At 46.9% G+C, this 18,312-nt stretch overlaps 1 protein-coding gene across 1 annotated transcript in view; it reads left to right on the forward strand.

Annotated features, from left to right (window-relative positions):
- cd109 (CD109 molecule) overlaps nucleotides 1–17,894 on the forward strand; it is a gene marked incomplete at both ends in the record, with an annotated part of 33,432 nt that extends 15,538 nt beyond the window's left edge. Inside the window, 15 exons of the mRNA XM_083642938.1 lie at nucleotides 1,561–1,678; nucleotides 2,160–2,273; nucleotides 3,444–3,659; nucleotides 4,295–4,436; nucleotides 6,304–6,480; nucleotides 8,090–8,171; nucleotides 8,911–9,139; nucleotides 9,521–9,692; nucleotides 10,254–10,444; nucleotides 11,329–11,484; nucleotides 13,107–13,172; nucleotides 14,482–14,609; nucleotides 15,275–15,431; nucleotides 17,337–17,439; nucleotides 17,704–17,894. Coding sequence (XP_083499064.1) covers nucleotides 1,561–1,678; nucleotides 2,160–2,273; nucleotides 3,444–3,659; nucleotides 4,295–4,436; nucleotides 6,304–6,480; nucleotides 8,090–8,171; nucleotides 8,911–9,139; nucleotides 9,521–9,692; nucleotides 10,254–10,444; nucleotides 11,329–11,484; nucleotides 13,107–13,172; nucleotides 14,482–14,609; nucleotides 15,275–15,431; nucleotides 17,337–17,439; nucleotides 17,704–17,894 — 2,242 coding nt within the window. The remainder of the gene's footprint in view (nucleotides 1–1,560; nucleotides 1,679–2,159; nucleotides 2,274–3,443; nucleotides 3,660–4,294; nucleotides 4,437–6,303; nucleotides 6,481–8,089; nucleotides 8,172–8,910; nucleotides 9,140–9,520; nucleotides 9,693–10,253; nucleotides 10,445–11,328; nucleotides 11,485–13,106; nucleotides 13,173–14,481; nucleotides 14,610–15,274; nucleotides 15,432–17,336; nucleotides 17,440–17,703) is intronic.
- Between the last annotated feature and the right edge of the window lie 418 nt (nucleotides 17,895–18,312).

Raw genomic sequence — 18,312 nt, forward strand, 5'->3', positions numbered from 1 at the left:
CTTTCTGTTACCTACTACTGTCAATATTGTCCAACATGGATGAGATGATGAGGATTTTTCTGTTTTCTCCTTAGTTTTAGACTAGTGTGGACAACCTATGAAACAGCTAAACTGAAAATGGCAGTCCATGTGGATTAGACTAGATTGACATGAACAACTGTAGACTACATCTTTATGCTGATGCTGATGCTGATTATTATTCGAATGGTTCTGGTTCGGCTCAGCAGGCCAACAATGAGGTTTCAGTCCCATTCAATATAAAGTTGTATCATGTAATATATTACATTAACATCAAGAATATATTTTAATTCCTCAAAGTCATGCAATAGATCCTTTTCACAAAAGCCATTTTGACATGTCAAAACCGGGTAAACACAGGTGTAGCCAATAACAATGATGGTTCCATTCTATTTATGTGTTCCAGTGCCAGGGCCCTAATTAATGTTATTGGTTACACCTTTGTTTACCCTGCTTTGGCCGGTCAGAATGGCTAGTATGAAAAGGGTCTATATTGACGATATAGCATACAGTGAGTAAATCATGGAGCCCAACTATAGAGACAGTCCGCATGTCTGGGAACGCCCACAAAATGTTAAACGGCTGGCGCGCGAGTGGGGTAAAACTGCCCATATATCTCATGGGCTGACTCACCAAAAGACGGTGCTGCGGCTCTAAACTACAGGTTCGGGGGTTCTAGAGCAGAACACAAGACGTCTGCTCACATGTGCGTTTACTGCGGTGGTTAAATCCCCGATCGTGTCTGCCTGGGCTGGGCTATCAGCTAAATTCTAACTTTGCTGAATGGACGTTTCAAATATACATACTACAGCATGCGCTGGGACGCGTCATCAGTGATGTTAACTGGGGTCGTGGGGTGTTTCGGGTCTGTCAACTTCATACACCCTCGCCCAGTAGACCCAGCCGAGGCCGATTATGACCCCGACCCGCGTCCCAGAAGCACCCGCTCACGGATCAGCCTTCCTACTCTGTCTGCAACGTTGCCCGCGGAAGGGTTGATCACGCCCAATCCGCTGCAATAGAGTTAGTGCTACACCGCAGTATTGCAAGACCTTCGGTGCATGGAGGTCTAAGGCCCTGTGGGGTGATTCCAGGCCGGGCACCTCCTTCGTCTCACCAGAACCTCCCGTGGAAGAAGGCAATCCTACCATGCCGTACCATGGGCAGAGAGGATGCTTCAAGGAGGCCTGTGCGCTGCACGTCATTCACTTGCGCCAAGCACCTCGCTCTAGCCTGAAGGACCCCAGGCCGCGCCGATGTTTACGCAGATTTTCAGGAGGCTACTTCAATACCTAATAATTCTGTAATGTGGCACAGCACCATTTTAGCAAGTTAGCAACCGAGCCAGTCTTTGACCGGTTTATACCAAATTATGTCGAAGGGACACGAGAACCAAAACATCACGTTGGTTAGTCCTGTTTTCTCTGGATAGAACTTGTTGCTTCTGTTTGCCGCCATCATTTCACATTGTAAAAAGTAGCGACATTTATCTTATTTTTTTTATCATTGTTAAATTATAACAAATCATTTCTTGTTTCACAGTAATTCAACCACAGCAGAGATTACTCTGACTGTGCCAGACAGCATCACAACCTGGACAGCCACTGCCTTCGTCATGTCAGAGAACCTGGGGCTGGGGATCGTAGAGTCACCTGCAGAGGTAACCATACCACAACCAAATCCTCCTAAAAACATGCCTTATTACCTGCCTTCAAACTTGCTTATTATCTAATAGTTGCTATTCTATTTTGTCATACTTTGAGCTGTACTAGTAATAGTAATAGTAATAGTAATAGTAGTGGCAGTTGTAGTAGTAGTAAAGTCCCAAATCCACTGAAAGCGTTAATTATTCAAAGGAATGGAAACTAGTTGGGAGTAGGGGCGTTAAGGCAGTTTAACGCCGCCTCATAAAGTTTTTGGTGCGTGTTTGGCCATTTAAAACAGCAGGTGGACTTCAAAATGCCCGCGTCAGACACTATCAGTTGTTCTTGTTGTAGTAGAACTAATATTGTAGTAGTAGAAGTAATAGTGATATTATAGTATGTGATATTATTGATAGTTTTGGTGATGTGTTATTAGTTCCAGACAGCATCTATCCTTATCATCAGCATTGTGTCTTGTATTGTTTGTGTGTTTCGCAGCTCACAGCCTTCCTGGATTTCTTCCTGTCCTTGAATGTGCCGGCCTACATCATTCGCGGAGAGGAGCTGGTCCTGGAAGTCACTCTGTTCAACTACCTGCCACAGGACCTGGAGGTCAGACTCTCTCTGTCACCTCAGACAGCTGCGCTTTGTGCTGGTGGAGCGAGTCCAAAAGTGTCATATTTGGTCATGTGTAATGTGAACTCGATGTAAGCTAAAGTGTAGATACAGGGTCATGTAGGTGAGGGTTTGATTGGTGTTGTGTTCTTCTCACCCTGTTAACATCCACGGCAGAGTTATAGACATACTTACAAAATATGACAAACAATAATAGAGGCAGCACAAATCTCCAAGCAACCACCGCTGGCACCGTCATGATGTTCACTGGAAAATTACATTTAACCCATTGATACCTGATGCAGCATTTGTGTGTGTATCCCTTTAAGACCGCGAACGCGGTTCACGGTCTTAAAGGGATACACACACAAATGCTGCATCAGGTATCAATGGGTTAAAGGGGTAATATAGATCATTGTGAACACAAAAAGTAGAATGTAATAGGTCTTGTGTTTCCGCCTCAGATTATATACTAGCAGCCACCTTGAATTGCTGCTCCCAGCCGGCTGCCAGCTGGCTACCAGCCGGCTGCCATACCAAAGAACTGAACTTTGTTAGCTACTCCAGGAGGACATTCCTTTAGAGGAACATCTGGTTTATTAAGAGGTGGAATTGGTTGAAGTTATTTAAGTTAAGTTTAAGTAGTTCAGCTTTTGTTTTATCTTTGTTTCATGTACCACAGACCTGGATGGGACCTGTCAGTGACCTGTCACGGATCATGTACCTGCTTTATATGAGTCTATTGAGTTTAAGAGTGTGATATCATCGTGTACAAAAGAGTACAATGCTACAGGTTTTGGATTACCCCCTGCCACCGACTGCGCTGCAGCACAGTGGAATGGGACTGTGTTCGCACAGGGTTAGTGGGCTTGTGATAGGTTCTCATGTCGCTATCATCTCACGTGACATCGGGTGTTCGCATCTTACTCCGATCACCTTTCACCTCTGAGGCCCACCACAAACGAATCCTAGCTCCCTGCTGCTCGTTAAGCTTATGTGAGAAGCTCCTGAGAGGGATATCGCTCTTGTGATCTGAAATGGTTGGAGCAGCTTGTACTTGAGGACAAAGGAAAACCCGTCCTCTTGTTGCCTTTACATTATCTGTCTTTTCAAAAACTGCTATAACATGATCTGGGTGGACTCCTCACGTCAGCTTTCATTCAACAGGTCATGGTGATTGTTGCGGAGAGTGAGACCTTTGAGTTCGTCTTCCCAGACAATGAGCTGAGCATGCCCAGTGTGCGGCGCGTGTTTGTGGCGAGCCAGCGCGGAGCCTCCGTCCTGGTTCCCATCAAGCCCGTGGTCCTTGGAGAGATCCCCATCTCTGTGAGAGCCGTCACGTCCGTGGCGTCCGACGCCGTCCGCAGGATGGTCCTAGTCAAGGTGCCGTGAAAACAAGCAGGGAATGTCATTAACAGCAACGTATTAGTAATGTGTTTGAAATGGAAGAGAGTGCCACTCTGAAATCAAATAGCCGTCGTTTGCAAAATGGGACACCTAGTGATAGAAAAGGATTAATACATTAAAACATGGTTATGTGAGGAAAGACACTGCTGGTGAACTGTGATTTTGGCTGGATTGCTCAATTTTGAAAAACTAGGCATCTCGCGTGCGATAAAAAAATTATTTTGCATCCATATCCAACACAATTTCATTCTAATGAAAGGATATTTTTCCCCTATTTGCCTGCAGTGCCTCGCTTTAACATCACATTACTTATTAAATATCCAGCAGATCATTTATTTCCCATATTGATATGAACAGAAGCCATTGACATTAAATGGTTGACATTCAGCTGCGACTTACAGTATGAGGAGTGAGAAGGTTAAAGTTTCCGTGAAAGTCAAACAGCTGTGAGGTTGAACCTGTCATGTTTTGTTTGCGGGACAGAACGGCTAAATCCAAAACTCAGATGCGGCCTGTCGTCATCTACCATTCCGCTGTAACCCAGGAAACAGTCTTATTCATGACTTATGCTTGTGTGTGTTCATCTCTCATGGCTGTTGGTGTGGTCGTAGCCTGAAGGACTGGAGCAGTCGTTCTCCACCACCCGCTGGCTGGAGGGCCCCGCCCCTGGCACCAGGCTCTCTGAGAACATCAGCTTCACCTTCCCAGCAGATGTGGTGGAAGGCAGCGAGAGAGTCACGGTGTCTGCAGTCGGTATGTAAACGGGCCGATTGAAACCAGAGGCAGTATATCCAGAGCGAGACGGCTCAACTCCAGTCCAATACCTGTATCTGTGTCACGTGGGTTTCACCACTGCCACGCCCCCTAAGGAGAGTAGCAGCACGTCTAGAGTCTATTGGGAGTCAATGGCAGAAGGGAACGTGAACACAGATTATGACTGATTAAGTAAACATTGGACGCGTTTTCCACAAGCGTCTGACCATTTCTGACACAAGAATGGCATTTTCCAGACAAACAGACAAATAAGGAGACATGTCTCCGTCTCAGCAACTCACTCTCGCGAGATTTGGCAAATGAGCTAGCGTTAGCGATTAGCTAAAGATACATGTGAAGTTTGCAGATGTAGTAGTCTCGCTGGCCAACCTCCTCTGCCTTCCGTCCGAGGAGTCTGCCGCCGCAGGTCTCCATATCTGGGATAAACCCTCCCCTGCTCTACAGCTGCTCTCCCATTGGAGCGACTGTTTCAGCTGTCATTTGTCATTTGCTCCGACCATGTCAATCAGAGCGGCTTCCACTCCCTCCTCCCTGTGTGTCGCTGTAAATAGTGCCCTGCCGCCGCAGTGAAAACAACAACGCTAACTAGCTAGCAAGCTAACGGCAGAAACCTACACGCTAGCTCGTTGCTACACGCTGAAAACGGCAAGTTGGATTGTTTGAAACTATCTTCCAAGGGCACTGCCGCTAAGCGCCGCCCATCGCAATCCCACTATGGAGACCTGCGGCGCCAGACTCCTCGGACGGAAGAGAGAGGAGGCTGGCCAGTGAGACTACAGATGTAGTAACTAAACCTGTTTTTTAGGATATCTTAGTTACAACTAGATTGTGCTAAGAAGGCAGTTTTGTGTTTATATGTGTGGTATGAATATCAGTTTTGGGAGCTCACAATCTCGAGCTCAAGTTGGCTTGCCAGGTCAGGGGCGCCAGGGGCGGGCGTGGGGTAAAGACAGAGGGACAGAGGTGACCACGCCCATTTAGGAGATGGAAAGAGTTCCATTTCATATCACTGCCGCTGCCTGTAATGAGTCATCTTGCTAGTGTATTAAGTGTCTTTGGCGAAGCCTCGAGCCGCGGCCTGGCGAAAACCCAACAACCCAAAACAACCTGGAGCTCAATGCTGAAAAGACAGTGGAGATGGTTGTGATCTACAGGAAGAAGAACGCAGCCCCACCTTCCTTCATCACCCTGCGTGACTCCACAGTCAACCCTGTGGAGTCCTTTCGCTTCCTGGGCTCAATCGTCAACAGAGACCTGAAATGGGAGCCGAACATCAAAAGGTCTCACAAAGAAGACACAACAGAGGATGTGCTTTTTGCCAAAGGCAGCATTGGCACTTTTCTACATTTCCACCGTCGATCCTCCATCCCCTCCTCCATCACCGGCGTCTGGTATGCTGCCGCTGCCCGCAAGGACATCTCCAGACTACAGCGCATCATCCACTGATCTGACAATGATGATTCTCCAATCATCTCCATCGGTTTGAACTTCCTCCAGTCTGAAGGGGGTTTTTTTTCTCCCAACTTCCTTTGACCAGGCTCTGTGGGCGTGAAGTACAGCCTGTCTCTGTTGTGTTCGAAGAATGTAGACGAGGCAGACTCGCTTGAGAGGCTAGTCACTTCCTGTATCTGTGCCATGCCCACTTAGGCGACTGGTCAGCCAATGAAGTTTCATACCATTGACAGACAGCCAATCACAAGCTGACAACCACGCCCATTTAGGAAGGAGTACCATTTCTTACAGTTGGTGGAGGAGCCTGAAGTGAGGTGTCTCTATCTGATATTAAAGGTCTCTCACGTCACTCATCGCTCTCATCGGTTTTGTCTGGTTTCCTTTGGCGATGAAGGTGACATCCTGGGCCCGTCCATCACCGGCCTGGACTCTCTCATCCAGATGCCGTACGGCTGTGGAGAGCAGAATATGATCAACTTCGCACCCAACATCTACGTCCTGCAGTACCTCCTCGCCACCGGACAGGCCGCCTCAAACACCGTGGAGAAAGCTACACTCTACATGATGAAAGGTAGAGTGAGACTGAGTATCACAGTTACTTCAATCACCAACTATCACAATCACAGAAATATACAGGAATGTATAGAGCAGTGGTTCTCAAATCACTTTGCCAGGGGGTCCGCGAAAAGTTTTCAGGTAAAAAAAAATAAAAAAAAATGCTATGTTACTTATTCCTTCTCCAACTACTTCCTACATGGTGCTAGTCTATCAAAATATCTTGGCTGTCATTGATTGTGTTGCATAGTGGTTTTCTGTACTGTTGACAAATTGTGATATTGTAAGTGCTTTGGACAAAACAAAAGCGTCTAAATGACATAATGTAAATGTAATGTAATTAAAAAAAAATATATATTTTTTTTTTGCTAAATCTTCATAGTTCAACGAAAATAGTTTATGCTTTAAATCTAAAATGGTTCATGGATTACATTCTAATAACAAACCTATCAAATTAAAAGTCAAGCATGTTACCGTGGAAACAATTAAGCTTAGCCCAAAATCACAAATCAGAATGAGGGGGTCCCCGGTATATTTTCTATCTTGTAAGAAAAACTTGGCTGAAAAACATTTGAGAACCTCTGGTATAGAGTGCCAAAGTCATGCCCTCTTCAGGGCGCAGCATGGGGCCCAAAGAGAGTTCATTCCCCATTCATTCTTCCATAGATGTTTCGTAAAAATCCTTGTGAAAACAGTTTTACTCAGTCAACCCAAGTGATTCAGCTACATTCAGAATCAGGAGAGACCATAGAGAACATTTCACTCAAATAAAGGCAGATTTATATTTATTTTGGGTCAGCAGAGATAGGCTAAATCAGTGGTTCTCAAACTTGCTCACGTCAAGGACCTCAAAGCTCACACAAATTAGACCACGGACCCCCATTTGATACGATTTTGTCGCAGGGTCCCATCTGCTCCCATCTTTGCTTTTAGATGTTTTATTGCAGAAAGTGTTTGAAACCCACGACCAAAATAGTCGTACATTCTGTCATCGTGTTACTTATGGATGGAATTATAGTGAAAATAAATGATTCCCCTTTTTGCTGGGGACCCCCTGGAACCCCCTCAAGGACCCCTGGCTGGGGGTACCCGGACCCCACTTTGAGAACCACTGGGCTAATGAAAGTGCAGTAGTTGAACTTTGAAATATCCAAACACACACTGTCGTCCTCAACAGACACAACAAACACACACTGTCGTCCTCAACAGACACAACAAACACACACTGTCGTCCTCAACAGACACAACAAACACACACTGTCGTCCTCAACAGACACAACAAACACACACTGTCGTCCTCAACAGACACAACAAACACACACTGTCATCCTCAACAGACACAACAAACACACACTGTCGTCCTCAACAGACACAACAAACACACACTGTCGTCCTCAACAGACACAACAAACACACACTGTCGTCCTCAACAGACACAACAAACACACACTGTCGTCCTCAACAGACACAACAAACACACACTGTCGTCCTCAACAGACACAACAAACACACACTGTCGTCCTCAACAGACACAACAAACACACACTGTCGTCCTCAACAGACACAACAAACACACACTGTGGTCCTCAACAGACACAACAAACACACACTGTCGTCCTCAACAGGTTACGAGCGGGAGCTGTCCTACCAGAGAGGAGACGGCTCCTTCAGCGCCTTTGGAGACGGAGACTCATCTGGAAGCACTTGGTCTGTTCTCGTCAGTTATTTTAAACCCGGCCTTAGTGTTTGTGTCATGTTTGGGTTTAAGTGACTCCTTGACATTTTTATTTGCAATGCACTTTAACTTTATGGGGAAGAACTTCAGTGGTTCGGGCAACGCGTTTCAACCGTTGGTTTTCAGCCTGATGAAAACCAACGGTTGAAACGCGTTGCCCGTATCAATTGTTTGTGAAGATGTACTCTGTATGATGACTCTGTGAAGTACGCAGGTACAATTACTTCTTATTAAATTTATTCAGATTCACTATTTAGTCCACTATAAAATGTGTAGTAGCCTAGCTTGTGTACGTTTTTGTACAGTAAGTGCCATTACGTGATACTGGACGCGGATTGCTTGTGTGAATACTCGGCGCATCTTGTTGTGACGCAATGATCTTCAGAAGAAAATAAATCTGTGTCGTGTCCGAAACATTTGATCGTTCCCCATATAGTTCACTATGATGAACACCACATGGGGAATAATGAATAGTGAGTGAATGAGTGAACCTTTCCGAACACGGCTTGAGTTTGAACATTGCTGGAAACATTTGGGATCATGTAATGTAATCCACTTTCTGAGTGCACATGTATCGGAGGAAGCAGGTGCTAGTCTACAACTCTCCCGAGATCAGTAGAGGGGGTGGAGCAATGGGAGAAAACGGCGGGAAATCTGAAAAGGGGGCGGGGGGATAATAATAATAATATGGGATGCCTCCCCTCTCCACAGGCTGTCTGCCTTCGTGCTGAGGTGCTTCCTGCAGGCGCGGCCCTTCCTCTCGGTGGACCCTCAGGTGCTGCAGCGCACCGCAATGTGGCTGCAGGCCCAGCAGGGGGCAGACGGGCGGTGGGAGGAGCCTGGCCGGGTCATCCACACCGAGCTGCAGGGTGGCCTGGACGGGCCCGTCTCCCTCACCGCCTACGTCCTCATGGCTCTGCTGGAGGACGACACCTTAAAGGTAAATATATCAAATCAATTCAAGCACTTTCAATAAGCTATTTATCAGTCGCTCCAGGACATTGCAATTTTGCAATCGCAATAATTAAGGCAAATTCAACCAATCACGGGAGCTTGCAATTTTTTTTTTAATTCACGCGATTTCTCCGCAAAAATGGCAAAACAACTTGCAATTTTTCCTAGTTCCTAGTACAATTTCACCGCATTTTTGATCGCAGCAATCACAAAAAATTGCTTTATGGATGGATCTTGTTGATCTTGAGTCTGCTCATGTCTCTTCCTGCTCTGTGTGTGTGTGTGTGTGTGTGCGCGTGCGTGCGTGCGTGCGTGCGTGTGTGTGTGTGTGTGTGTGTGTGTGCGTGTGTGTGTCTCTCTCTCTCAGAGTCAGTATAGCAGCCAGGTGTCTTCAGGCCTGATGTTCTTGGAGACCCGGCTGGCCCTGGGTGTGAGAAGTAACTACAGCCTCAGTCTGCTCTGCTTCGCTCTGGCTCTGGCCGGCAGCGAGAATGCCGACCAGGCCGTGAGCGAGCTGATGGGACGGGCCGAGGAGAGAGGTACGGGGGCATGGGGAAGGGGGGGGATGTGTGTACAGGCTTATTTTTTAGGCTATAGGTTAATGTATCTACACACCTCTACATGTTGTATTTGAATGATCTTCCTTCTATAGGAGAGCATTCTGGAGATCCAAAGGAAGGGTTTCATGTGTGGGGGGGTAACAATGCCAAACCATTCCAGAAAAATCTTTCTAGCGATGCCATTGGCTAGGGTTAGGGTTAACCCTAGCCCTAACCATTTAAAAATGTCATTAGAAAGTGACAATAATATAATTTGGATGGAGAGCTTGTCTCATTAGTGATTACTACAGCAGAATAACATGGAGTTGATATCACCATTCATGTTCCTGACAACAGAATAACATGGAGTTGATATCATCATTCATGTTCCTGACAACAGAATAACATGGACATACGCATTGTCACAATTTTGTAAATGTCTTCTTACTTATCGTGTTGCCTTATGTAACTTATGTAACTTGTGCACCAACCACACACATCAAGTCAGTTTCCTTATAGGGTGAAATAAGTCTGATTGTGAAATGGCTGCTGTGTGTGTAGATGGCGTGCCGTTCTGGGGGTCGTCGGACGCGGGGTTGTCCGCGTCGTGGCAGCCGCGCTCTGCAGACATCGAGCTAGCCTCCTACCTGCTGCTCTCTCTGAACCAGCTGGGACGCATCGAGGATGGCCTCAGCCTACTGAAGTGGCTGGGCCAGCAGAGGAACCACCTAGGAGGGTACGGGAGCACACAGGTGAGGTCTGAACCCCCTGGGAGGGTACGGGTCCACACATGTGAGGTCTGAACCATCTGGGAGGGTACGGGTCCACACAGGTGAGGTCTGAACCCCCTGGGAGGGTACGGGTCCGGTCCACACAGGTGAGGTGAACCACCTGGGAGGGTACGGGTCCGGTCCATACAGGTGAGGTCTGAACCACCTGGGAGGGTACAGGAGCACACAGGTGAGGTCTGAACCACCTGGGAGGGTACAGGAGCACACAGGTGAGGTCTGAACCACTTGGGAGGGTACGGGAGCACACAGGTGACATTTGAACCACCTGGAAGGGTACCGCCGGAGCACACAGGTGAGGTCTGAACCACCTGGAAGGGTACCGGAGCACACAGGTGAGGTCTGAACCACCTGGAAGGGTACCGGAGCAGACAGGTGAGGTCTGAACCACCTGGAAGGGTACCGGAGCACACAGGTGAGGTCTGAACCACCTGGAAGGGTACCGGAGCACACAGGTGAGGTCTGCCACCTGGAAGGGTACCGGGGCAGACAGGTGAGGTCTGAACCACTTGGGGAAGACGGGCGCACACAGGTGGCATTTGAACCACCTGGAAGGGTACCGGAGCACACAGGTGAGGTCTGAACCACCTGGAAGGGTACCGGAGCACACAGGTGAGGAAGTCTGAACCACCTTGGAGGCAGTCTTGTTCATGAACGTGCTAAAAGAGCTGTGAAACTGAGCGCAGCCTTTTGCAAATACATACAGTATCGTTCTTTTCTCGCTCTCTTCTTACCTCGATGTGTTTAGGTGTGTGTAGTCATTTACACAAGTCTCTCACGTGTGTTGTAGGACACGGTGTGTTTAGGTGTGTGTAGTCATTTACACAAGTCTCTCACGTGTGTTGTAGGACACGGTGGTGGGTCTGCAGGCTCTGTCGGCAGTGGCGGCACAGGGCACGTCACATGACCAGGACCTCTCCATCACAGTCAGCACAGACTCCGCCCCCGTAGCCGCATCGTTCCACATCGACCACAACAACCTCCTGCTGCTGCAGAGCCAGCAGGTAAGCCCCCCTAACACACATCAACCACCACAACAACTTCCTGCTGCTGCAGAGCCAGCAGGTAAGCCCCCCTAACACACATCAACCACCACAACAACTTCCTGCTGCTGCAGAGCCAGCAGGTAAGCCCCCCTAACACACATCAACCACAACAACTTCCTGCTGCTGCAGAGCCAGCAGGTAAGCCCCCCTAACACACATCGACCACAACAACTTCCTGCTGCTGCAGAGCCAGCAGGTAAGCCCCCCTAACACACATCAACCACATCAACTTCCTGCTGCTGCAGAGCCAGCAGGTAAGCCCCCCTAACACACATCGACCACATCAACTTCCTGCTGCTGCAGAGCCAGCGGGTAAGCCCCCCTAACACACATCGACCACAACAACCTCCTGCTGCTGCTGCAGAGCCAGCAGGTAAGCCCCCCTAACACACATCGACCACAACAACTTCCTGCTGCTGCTGCAGAGCCAGCAGGTAAGCCCCCCTAACACACATCGACCACAACAACTTCCTGCTGCTGCAGAGCCAGCAGGTAAGCCCCCCTAACACACATCGACCACAACAACTTCCTGCTGCTGCAGAGCCAGCAGGTAAGCCCCCCTAACACACATCGACCACAACAACTTCCTGCTGCTGTAGAGCCAGCAGGTAAGCCCCCCTAACACACATCGACCACAACAACCTCCTGCTGCTGCTGTAGAGCCAGCAGGTAAGCCCCCCTAACACACATCGACCACAACAACTTCCTGCTGCTGCAGAGCCAGCAGGTAAGCCCCCCTAACACACATCGACCACATCAACTTCCTGCTGCTGCAGAGCCAGCGGGTAAGCCCCCCTAACACACATCGACCACAACAACCTCCTGCTGCTGCTGCAGAGCCAGCAGGTAAGCCCCCCTAACACACATCGACCACAACAACTTCCTGCTGCTGCTGCAGAGCCAGCAGGTAAGCCCCCCTAACACACATCGACCACAACAACTTCCTGCTGCTGCAGAGCCAGCAGGTAAGCCCCCCTAACACACATCGACCACAACAACCTCCTGCTGCTGCAGAGCCAGCAGGTAAGCCCCCTAACACACACATGATAATTCAGTGGTTCCCAAACGTTTTAATGTCCTGTACACCCTCAGACATTCAACCTCCTGGTGGATACTACTCGGAGTGCGTTCACAAAATTCATATTTCGGTCCGATACGACACAGTGGTGTCACGGTTTAGGATGTTTTCGATACAGCAAAAAAGTAGAAATGCCAGAGAAATGTAATTATTATTATTATAATTTTTTTATTTTACTTTCATGTTATTTATGTATTTGTTTTTTTCACAATTTATTTTTTATTTCATTTTTCAATTTACAATGGTTTTTTTTAACACCTTTCATCATTTTCGTCGCAGTTTTGTTTAGCTTGTAGACGACTTGCACTGTTCAGCAGTGAAATATTGCTTTTTGGTTTTCGGTTTGCAATGCGTATCGAACCTAAAGCCTCGTACCTAAATGCTCTGGTACCAATACGTGTATGGTTACAGCCCTACTACATACTGGGTACTGGGTACCGGGTACTATGAAATGAACTAGCCTTGTCTTACTGTCTCTGTTGCTGTGTGCGTCTCCCTCCAGATCACTCCTCAGGCAGAGCTGGACCTGCGGGTGACTGCGGAGGGCAGAGGCTTCGCTCTGTTTCAGGTAACAGGACTGACATGTGGACAGCAGGAAAACAGGAAACCCCATCCTTATTAGAGAGTAGACGATACAATATGAAAATGTCATATCATGATTATAGTGACCAAAATCATCACGTTATCAGTATTATCATGGTATTGTTAAAATGTGCTGAAAATGTTTAGAAAGTACTGATACACTCACTCAAATAATTTCACCAAGGCTGCACGTCCGCCGTCTGCGTCTGGGAGACTGTTGCTAACTTTGGTTGATGATGGACAGTATTTATTGCGCTTTTTTAATGATAATGAAATTTCTAAATGGTACGGTTACCGTAAGGGAATTTGATCACGGTTTATCATTAAACCGGTTATCATTTCATCCCTAGTCCTTAGTGAACGGATCTGGATCTGAGTCCCTAAAACCAGCGCCTCCTGCTGGTCTGTCTTTAGGAAGCCTGGACTCAAAGGCCTGACAGAAACATCACAGCATCTCAGCATCTTAGTCTCAACGCCAGACCCATGAGAGTTCTTACGCTGATACACTACGTTACTGCATGCTGCAGAGGGGAGCGTACCTATGTTCCCCGGGTTCTATGTTCCCCGCTCCTGCTAAAAAGGGTTCTATGTTCCCCGGGTCCTATGTTCCCCGCTCCCGAAAAAGGGTCCTATGTTCCCCGGGTCCTATGTTCCCCGCTCGTATGCGTAAAGTCGGCAAGTGCAAACCGCAATATCTCGAGGTTGTGAGACTTCATTAGACAGACTGCATGAGGGAAAGCTTGAGTCTACACTGTAAGCCTAATTTGTGTACGATAGTGTAATAATAATAATAATGCCACTCACGAGGAAAACTGTTTTGTGCTTTACTTCATTTCATACAAGATGGAAACCGATGTGTCCTCCTCAAATTGTAATACAACACAATCAGAGAAAGAACAAAACAAACAGAAGAAAATAGAAAATATGTAATATATCAATGATGGAATAATCCTAAACCAAAGCAAGAGTTAGTTGCATAGACCTTGTTCTTTCCCCATTTTCACAATAATCGTGTTTTCACAATAATGTCCCCCCTCTCTCTCTCTCTCCCTCCCTCTCTCTCTTGTCCCCTCTCTTTCTCTCTGTCACCCTCTCTCCCCGTCTGTCTCTCTCTCCCTCCCTCTCTCTCTCTCTCTCTCTCTCTCTCCCTCTCTCTCTTGTCCCCTCTCTTTCTCTCTGTCACCCTCTCTCCCCGTCTGTCTCTCTCTCCCTCTCTCTCCCTCCCTCTCTCTCCCTCCATCTCTCTCCCCCTCTCTCTCTCTCTCTCTCTCTCTCTCTCTCTCTCTCTCTCTCAGCTGAATGTGTTTTATAACATAGACAGCGGTGGTTTGTCGAGGAGGAGGAGGGAGGCGGGTAGCGAGGCGTTTGCTCTGGAGGTGGATCTCTTCGACACGGACACCGTCTGGCTGCACGTCTGCACCAGGTGAGTCTCTTCGACACGGACACCGTCTGGCTGCACGTCTGCACCAGGTGAGGCGCCGCCGCAGGGTCACGCAATCATCACCACAATCACATTGATCTGTATTGCATTTTTCACAACAGCGTCAGAAAATCCTTTACAAACAATACAACTAAATAAATAAAAATGTAAGACACAAAATAAATAAGAGACAGAATAAAATACCAGATGTGGATTGAAAAACTAGCAACAAGCTAGCATGACATGGTTGGGTACCAATGGATGCCTTAGATGCCTTCTAGTTTCATATGATACCATGATGATGCCCGCCGCTACAGCCTCTGAAAGACAGCAATGTCAGCCGCGGGCCTTGCAGTTACAGTTCCCGCCAGCAGGGGGTGCTGCAGCCCCTCAGCACCCCTACTTCCAGCATCCCTGTTAACATGTGTGGTATATTAATTTGGGGGAATTCATGATCTCCAGCTCAGGTTGGCTTGTTACTGTAGGTCGTTGGCACTACCAGACGAGGTCGGGAGATGGGAGCGGTTGGGTGGTAAGCAGTCTCAGGGGGACAAGTGATCGCGCCCACTGACTTAGGAGACAGGAAGAGTATGCCATCTCATACCACTGGCACAGCGTGTAATGCTTGATAACTATCTGGTTTAAATATGTGGTGTCGCCCCCTGCAGGCTGCAGGAGGAAGCAGGCCTGGAGGCGACCGGCATGGTGATCGTGGAGGTAGGCCTGCTGAGCGGCTTCAGCCTGGCTCAGGACGGCGTGCCGACCGGAGCCGTGGTCAAGAAAGTGGAGACGCCTCCGGGGAAGGTCATCCTGTACTTAGACTCTGTAAGACTCTACTCTACACTCTGTGCAAAGGCTGCAAGCGCTAGCTGTGATCTCGGTCCACTCATCTGAAATTAGTTTAAAAGAAATACAGCTGTTGTGCTATAACGGAAAGTGCAACACTATTTCGCATTTGCCTTTTTTCTGTATTTCATTTTTGTAAATTTGTCTATGACTACGCTGATGAAGGTTAAAGGGGTACATTGGTGATGTCTGACAACAAAAACAGAAAGATCTGTCAGTGACAACACCTGTGTTGTGGTCTAAACTGTGTTAAGAGTCAGAGGAGACAAAAAGAAGTATATCAGTCATGTTTATTTTAGAAGATAACGCAATTAAAAGAATGTCATATAATGACTACAGTTTCACTGTATACAGATACAAGTGTAATTCTGGACAAGTTAGGACATCCTAACAAGAAAAATATTCTCCGATTTGGGTCCAAGAGACAAAATCTCATCAAATGGGGATCCATAACGCTAATCAGGAGATGAAAAGGGTTGAGAATCCCTGATCTAGATCAGAGTGTTAGTCAAGAGATTCACGTGTAAAATATGTGTTTGCAGGTGATCTAGATCAGAGTGTTAGTCAAGAGATTCACATGTAAAATATGTGTTTGCAGGTGATCTAGATCAGAGTGTTAGTCAAGAGATTCACATGTAAAATATGTGTTTGCAGGTGATCTAGATCAGAGTGTTAGTCAAGAGATTCACATGTAAAATATGTGTTTGCAGGTGATCTAGATCAGAGTGTTAGTCAAGAGATTCACATGTAAAATATGTGTTTGCAGGTGATCTAGATCAGAGTGTTAGTCAAGAGATTCACACGTAAAATATGTGTTTGCAGATGATCTAGATCAGAGTGTTAGTCAAGAGATTCACATGTAAAATATGTGTTTGCAGGTGATCTAGATCAGAGTGTTAGTCAAGAGATTCACATGTAAAATATGTGTTTGCAGGTGATCTAGATCAGAGTGTTAGTCAAGAGATTCACATGTAAAATATGTGTTTGCAGGTGATCTAGATCAGAGTGTTAGTCAAGAGATTCACATGTAAAATATGTGTTTGCAGGTGATCTAGATCAGAGTGTTAGTCAAGAGATTCACATGTAAAAGATGTGTTTGCAGGTGATCTAGATCAGAGTGTTAGTCAAGAGATTCACATGTAAAATATGTGTTTGCAGGTGATCTAGATCAGAGTGTTAGTCAAGAGATTCACACGTAAAATATGTGTTTGCAGATGATCTAGATCAGAGTGTTAGTCAAGAGATTCACATGTAAAATATGTGTTTGCAGGTGATCTAGATCAGAGTGTTAGTCAAGAGATTCACATGTAAAATATGTGTTTGCAGGTGATCTAGATCAGAGTTAGTCAAGAGATTCACATGTAAAATATGTGTTTGCAGGTGATCTAGATCAGAGTGTTAGTCAAGAGATTCACATGTAAAATATGTGTTTGCAGGTGATCTAGATCAGAGTGTTAGTCAAGAGATTCACATGTAAAATATGTGTTTGCAGGTGATCTAGATCAGAGTGTTAGTCAAGAGATTCACATGTAAAATATGTGTTTGCAGGTGATCTAGATCAGAGTGTTAGTCAAGAGATTCACATGTAAAATATGTGTTTGCAGGTGATCTAGATCAGAGTGTTAGTCAAGAGATTCACATGTAAAATATGTGTTTGCAGGTGATCTAGATCAGAGTGTTAGTCAAGAGATTCACATGTAAAATATGTGTTTGCAGGTGATCTAGATCAGAGTGTTAGTCAAGAGATTCACATGTAAAATATGTGTTTGCAGGTGATCTAGATCAGAGTGTTAGTCAAGAGATTCACATGTAAAATATGTGTTTGCAGGTGATCTAGATCAGAGTGTTAGTCAAGAGATTCACATGTAAAATATGTGTTTGCAGGTGACGACAGAGGAGATGTGCCTCCAGATTCCTCTGGCTGAGGAATATAAAGTCGCCAAAGTCCAGGATGCAACTGTGGTCATCTACGATTATTATGAACCACGTAAGACTGGAGTCTAATAATTGCATACCATTTTAGAAATACTAGGCCTACTACTGCTAATACTACTAGTAGGCTGCTGCTGCTGCTGCTACTACTACAGATACTACAACTGCCACTACTACTACTACTACTACTACTACTGTGATACCACTATGAAAACTACTACTGCCGCTGCTATTGCCATTATACCACTTGAACACAAACTAACCACATGGTGATCCTCTAGCTTTGACCTCTGACCTCTCTGCCTGTGCGTCTGTTCAGGGCGGCGGACAGTGCGGACGTACAGCTCGTCCCGGAGGCGGGACATGTCGGCCTGCTCCTTCTGTGGCGAGGACTGCAGCGAGTGCCGAGCGGAGGACACGGCGTACATGAGCGTCGGAGCGCGGCACGCCGCGCATCACTTCCTGTTCCTGCTGCCCCTCTGCACTCTGCTGCTCCTCGCCGCGGTGTGAACCAGACAGAGCCCGCTTCAGCTTTCACACGGATACTTATGTAAAAGGTCTTTGCATACACAGTCTGTTTTTGTTTTTGTATGCGTTTTTTTTATTATCCGTCATCCGGAAAGAAAAAGTCCAATGCGTTGTATTATTATGTTCGTTGTTCTATTCGCATTACGAGACAGATAGTCGCACAGGCTGACAGGCAGCACAGGCTGACAGGCAGCAGTGGCTGATCTGCAGCAGCGGTAATGTGGACTGGAGAAGGCAGATGGGTCTGGGGGGAATGGTAACCACCATGTCGCACTGGAGGGGGGGCTTCATGTACTCGGCTTCACCTGGCCTGTGTTGTGCCGTGGCTGAACACCGCTCCCCCGGGGGAGAGGGAGCAGAAAGGGGCCAGTGAGGTGGAGCGAGCGCAGACATCTCTCTC

The sequence above is a fragment of the Poromitra crassiceps genome (genome assembly GCF_964638095.1).
Source record: "Poromitra crassiceps genome assembly, chromosome: 9".
Taxonomy (NCBI): domain Eukaryota; kingdom Metazoa; phylum Chordata; class Actinopteri; order Beryciformes; family Melamphaidae; genus Poromitra; species Poromitra crassiceps.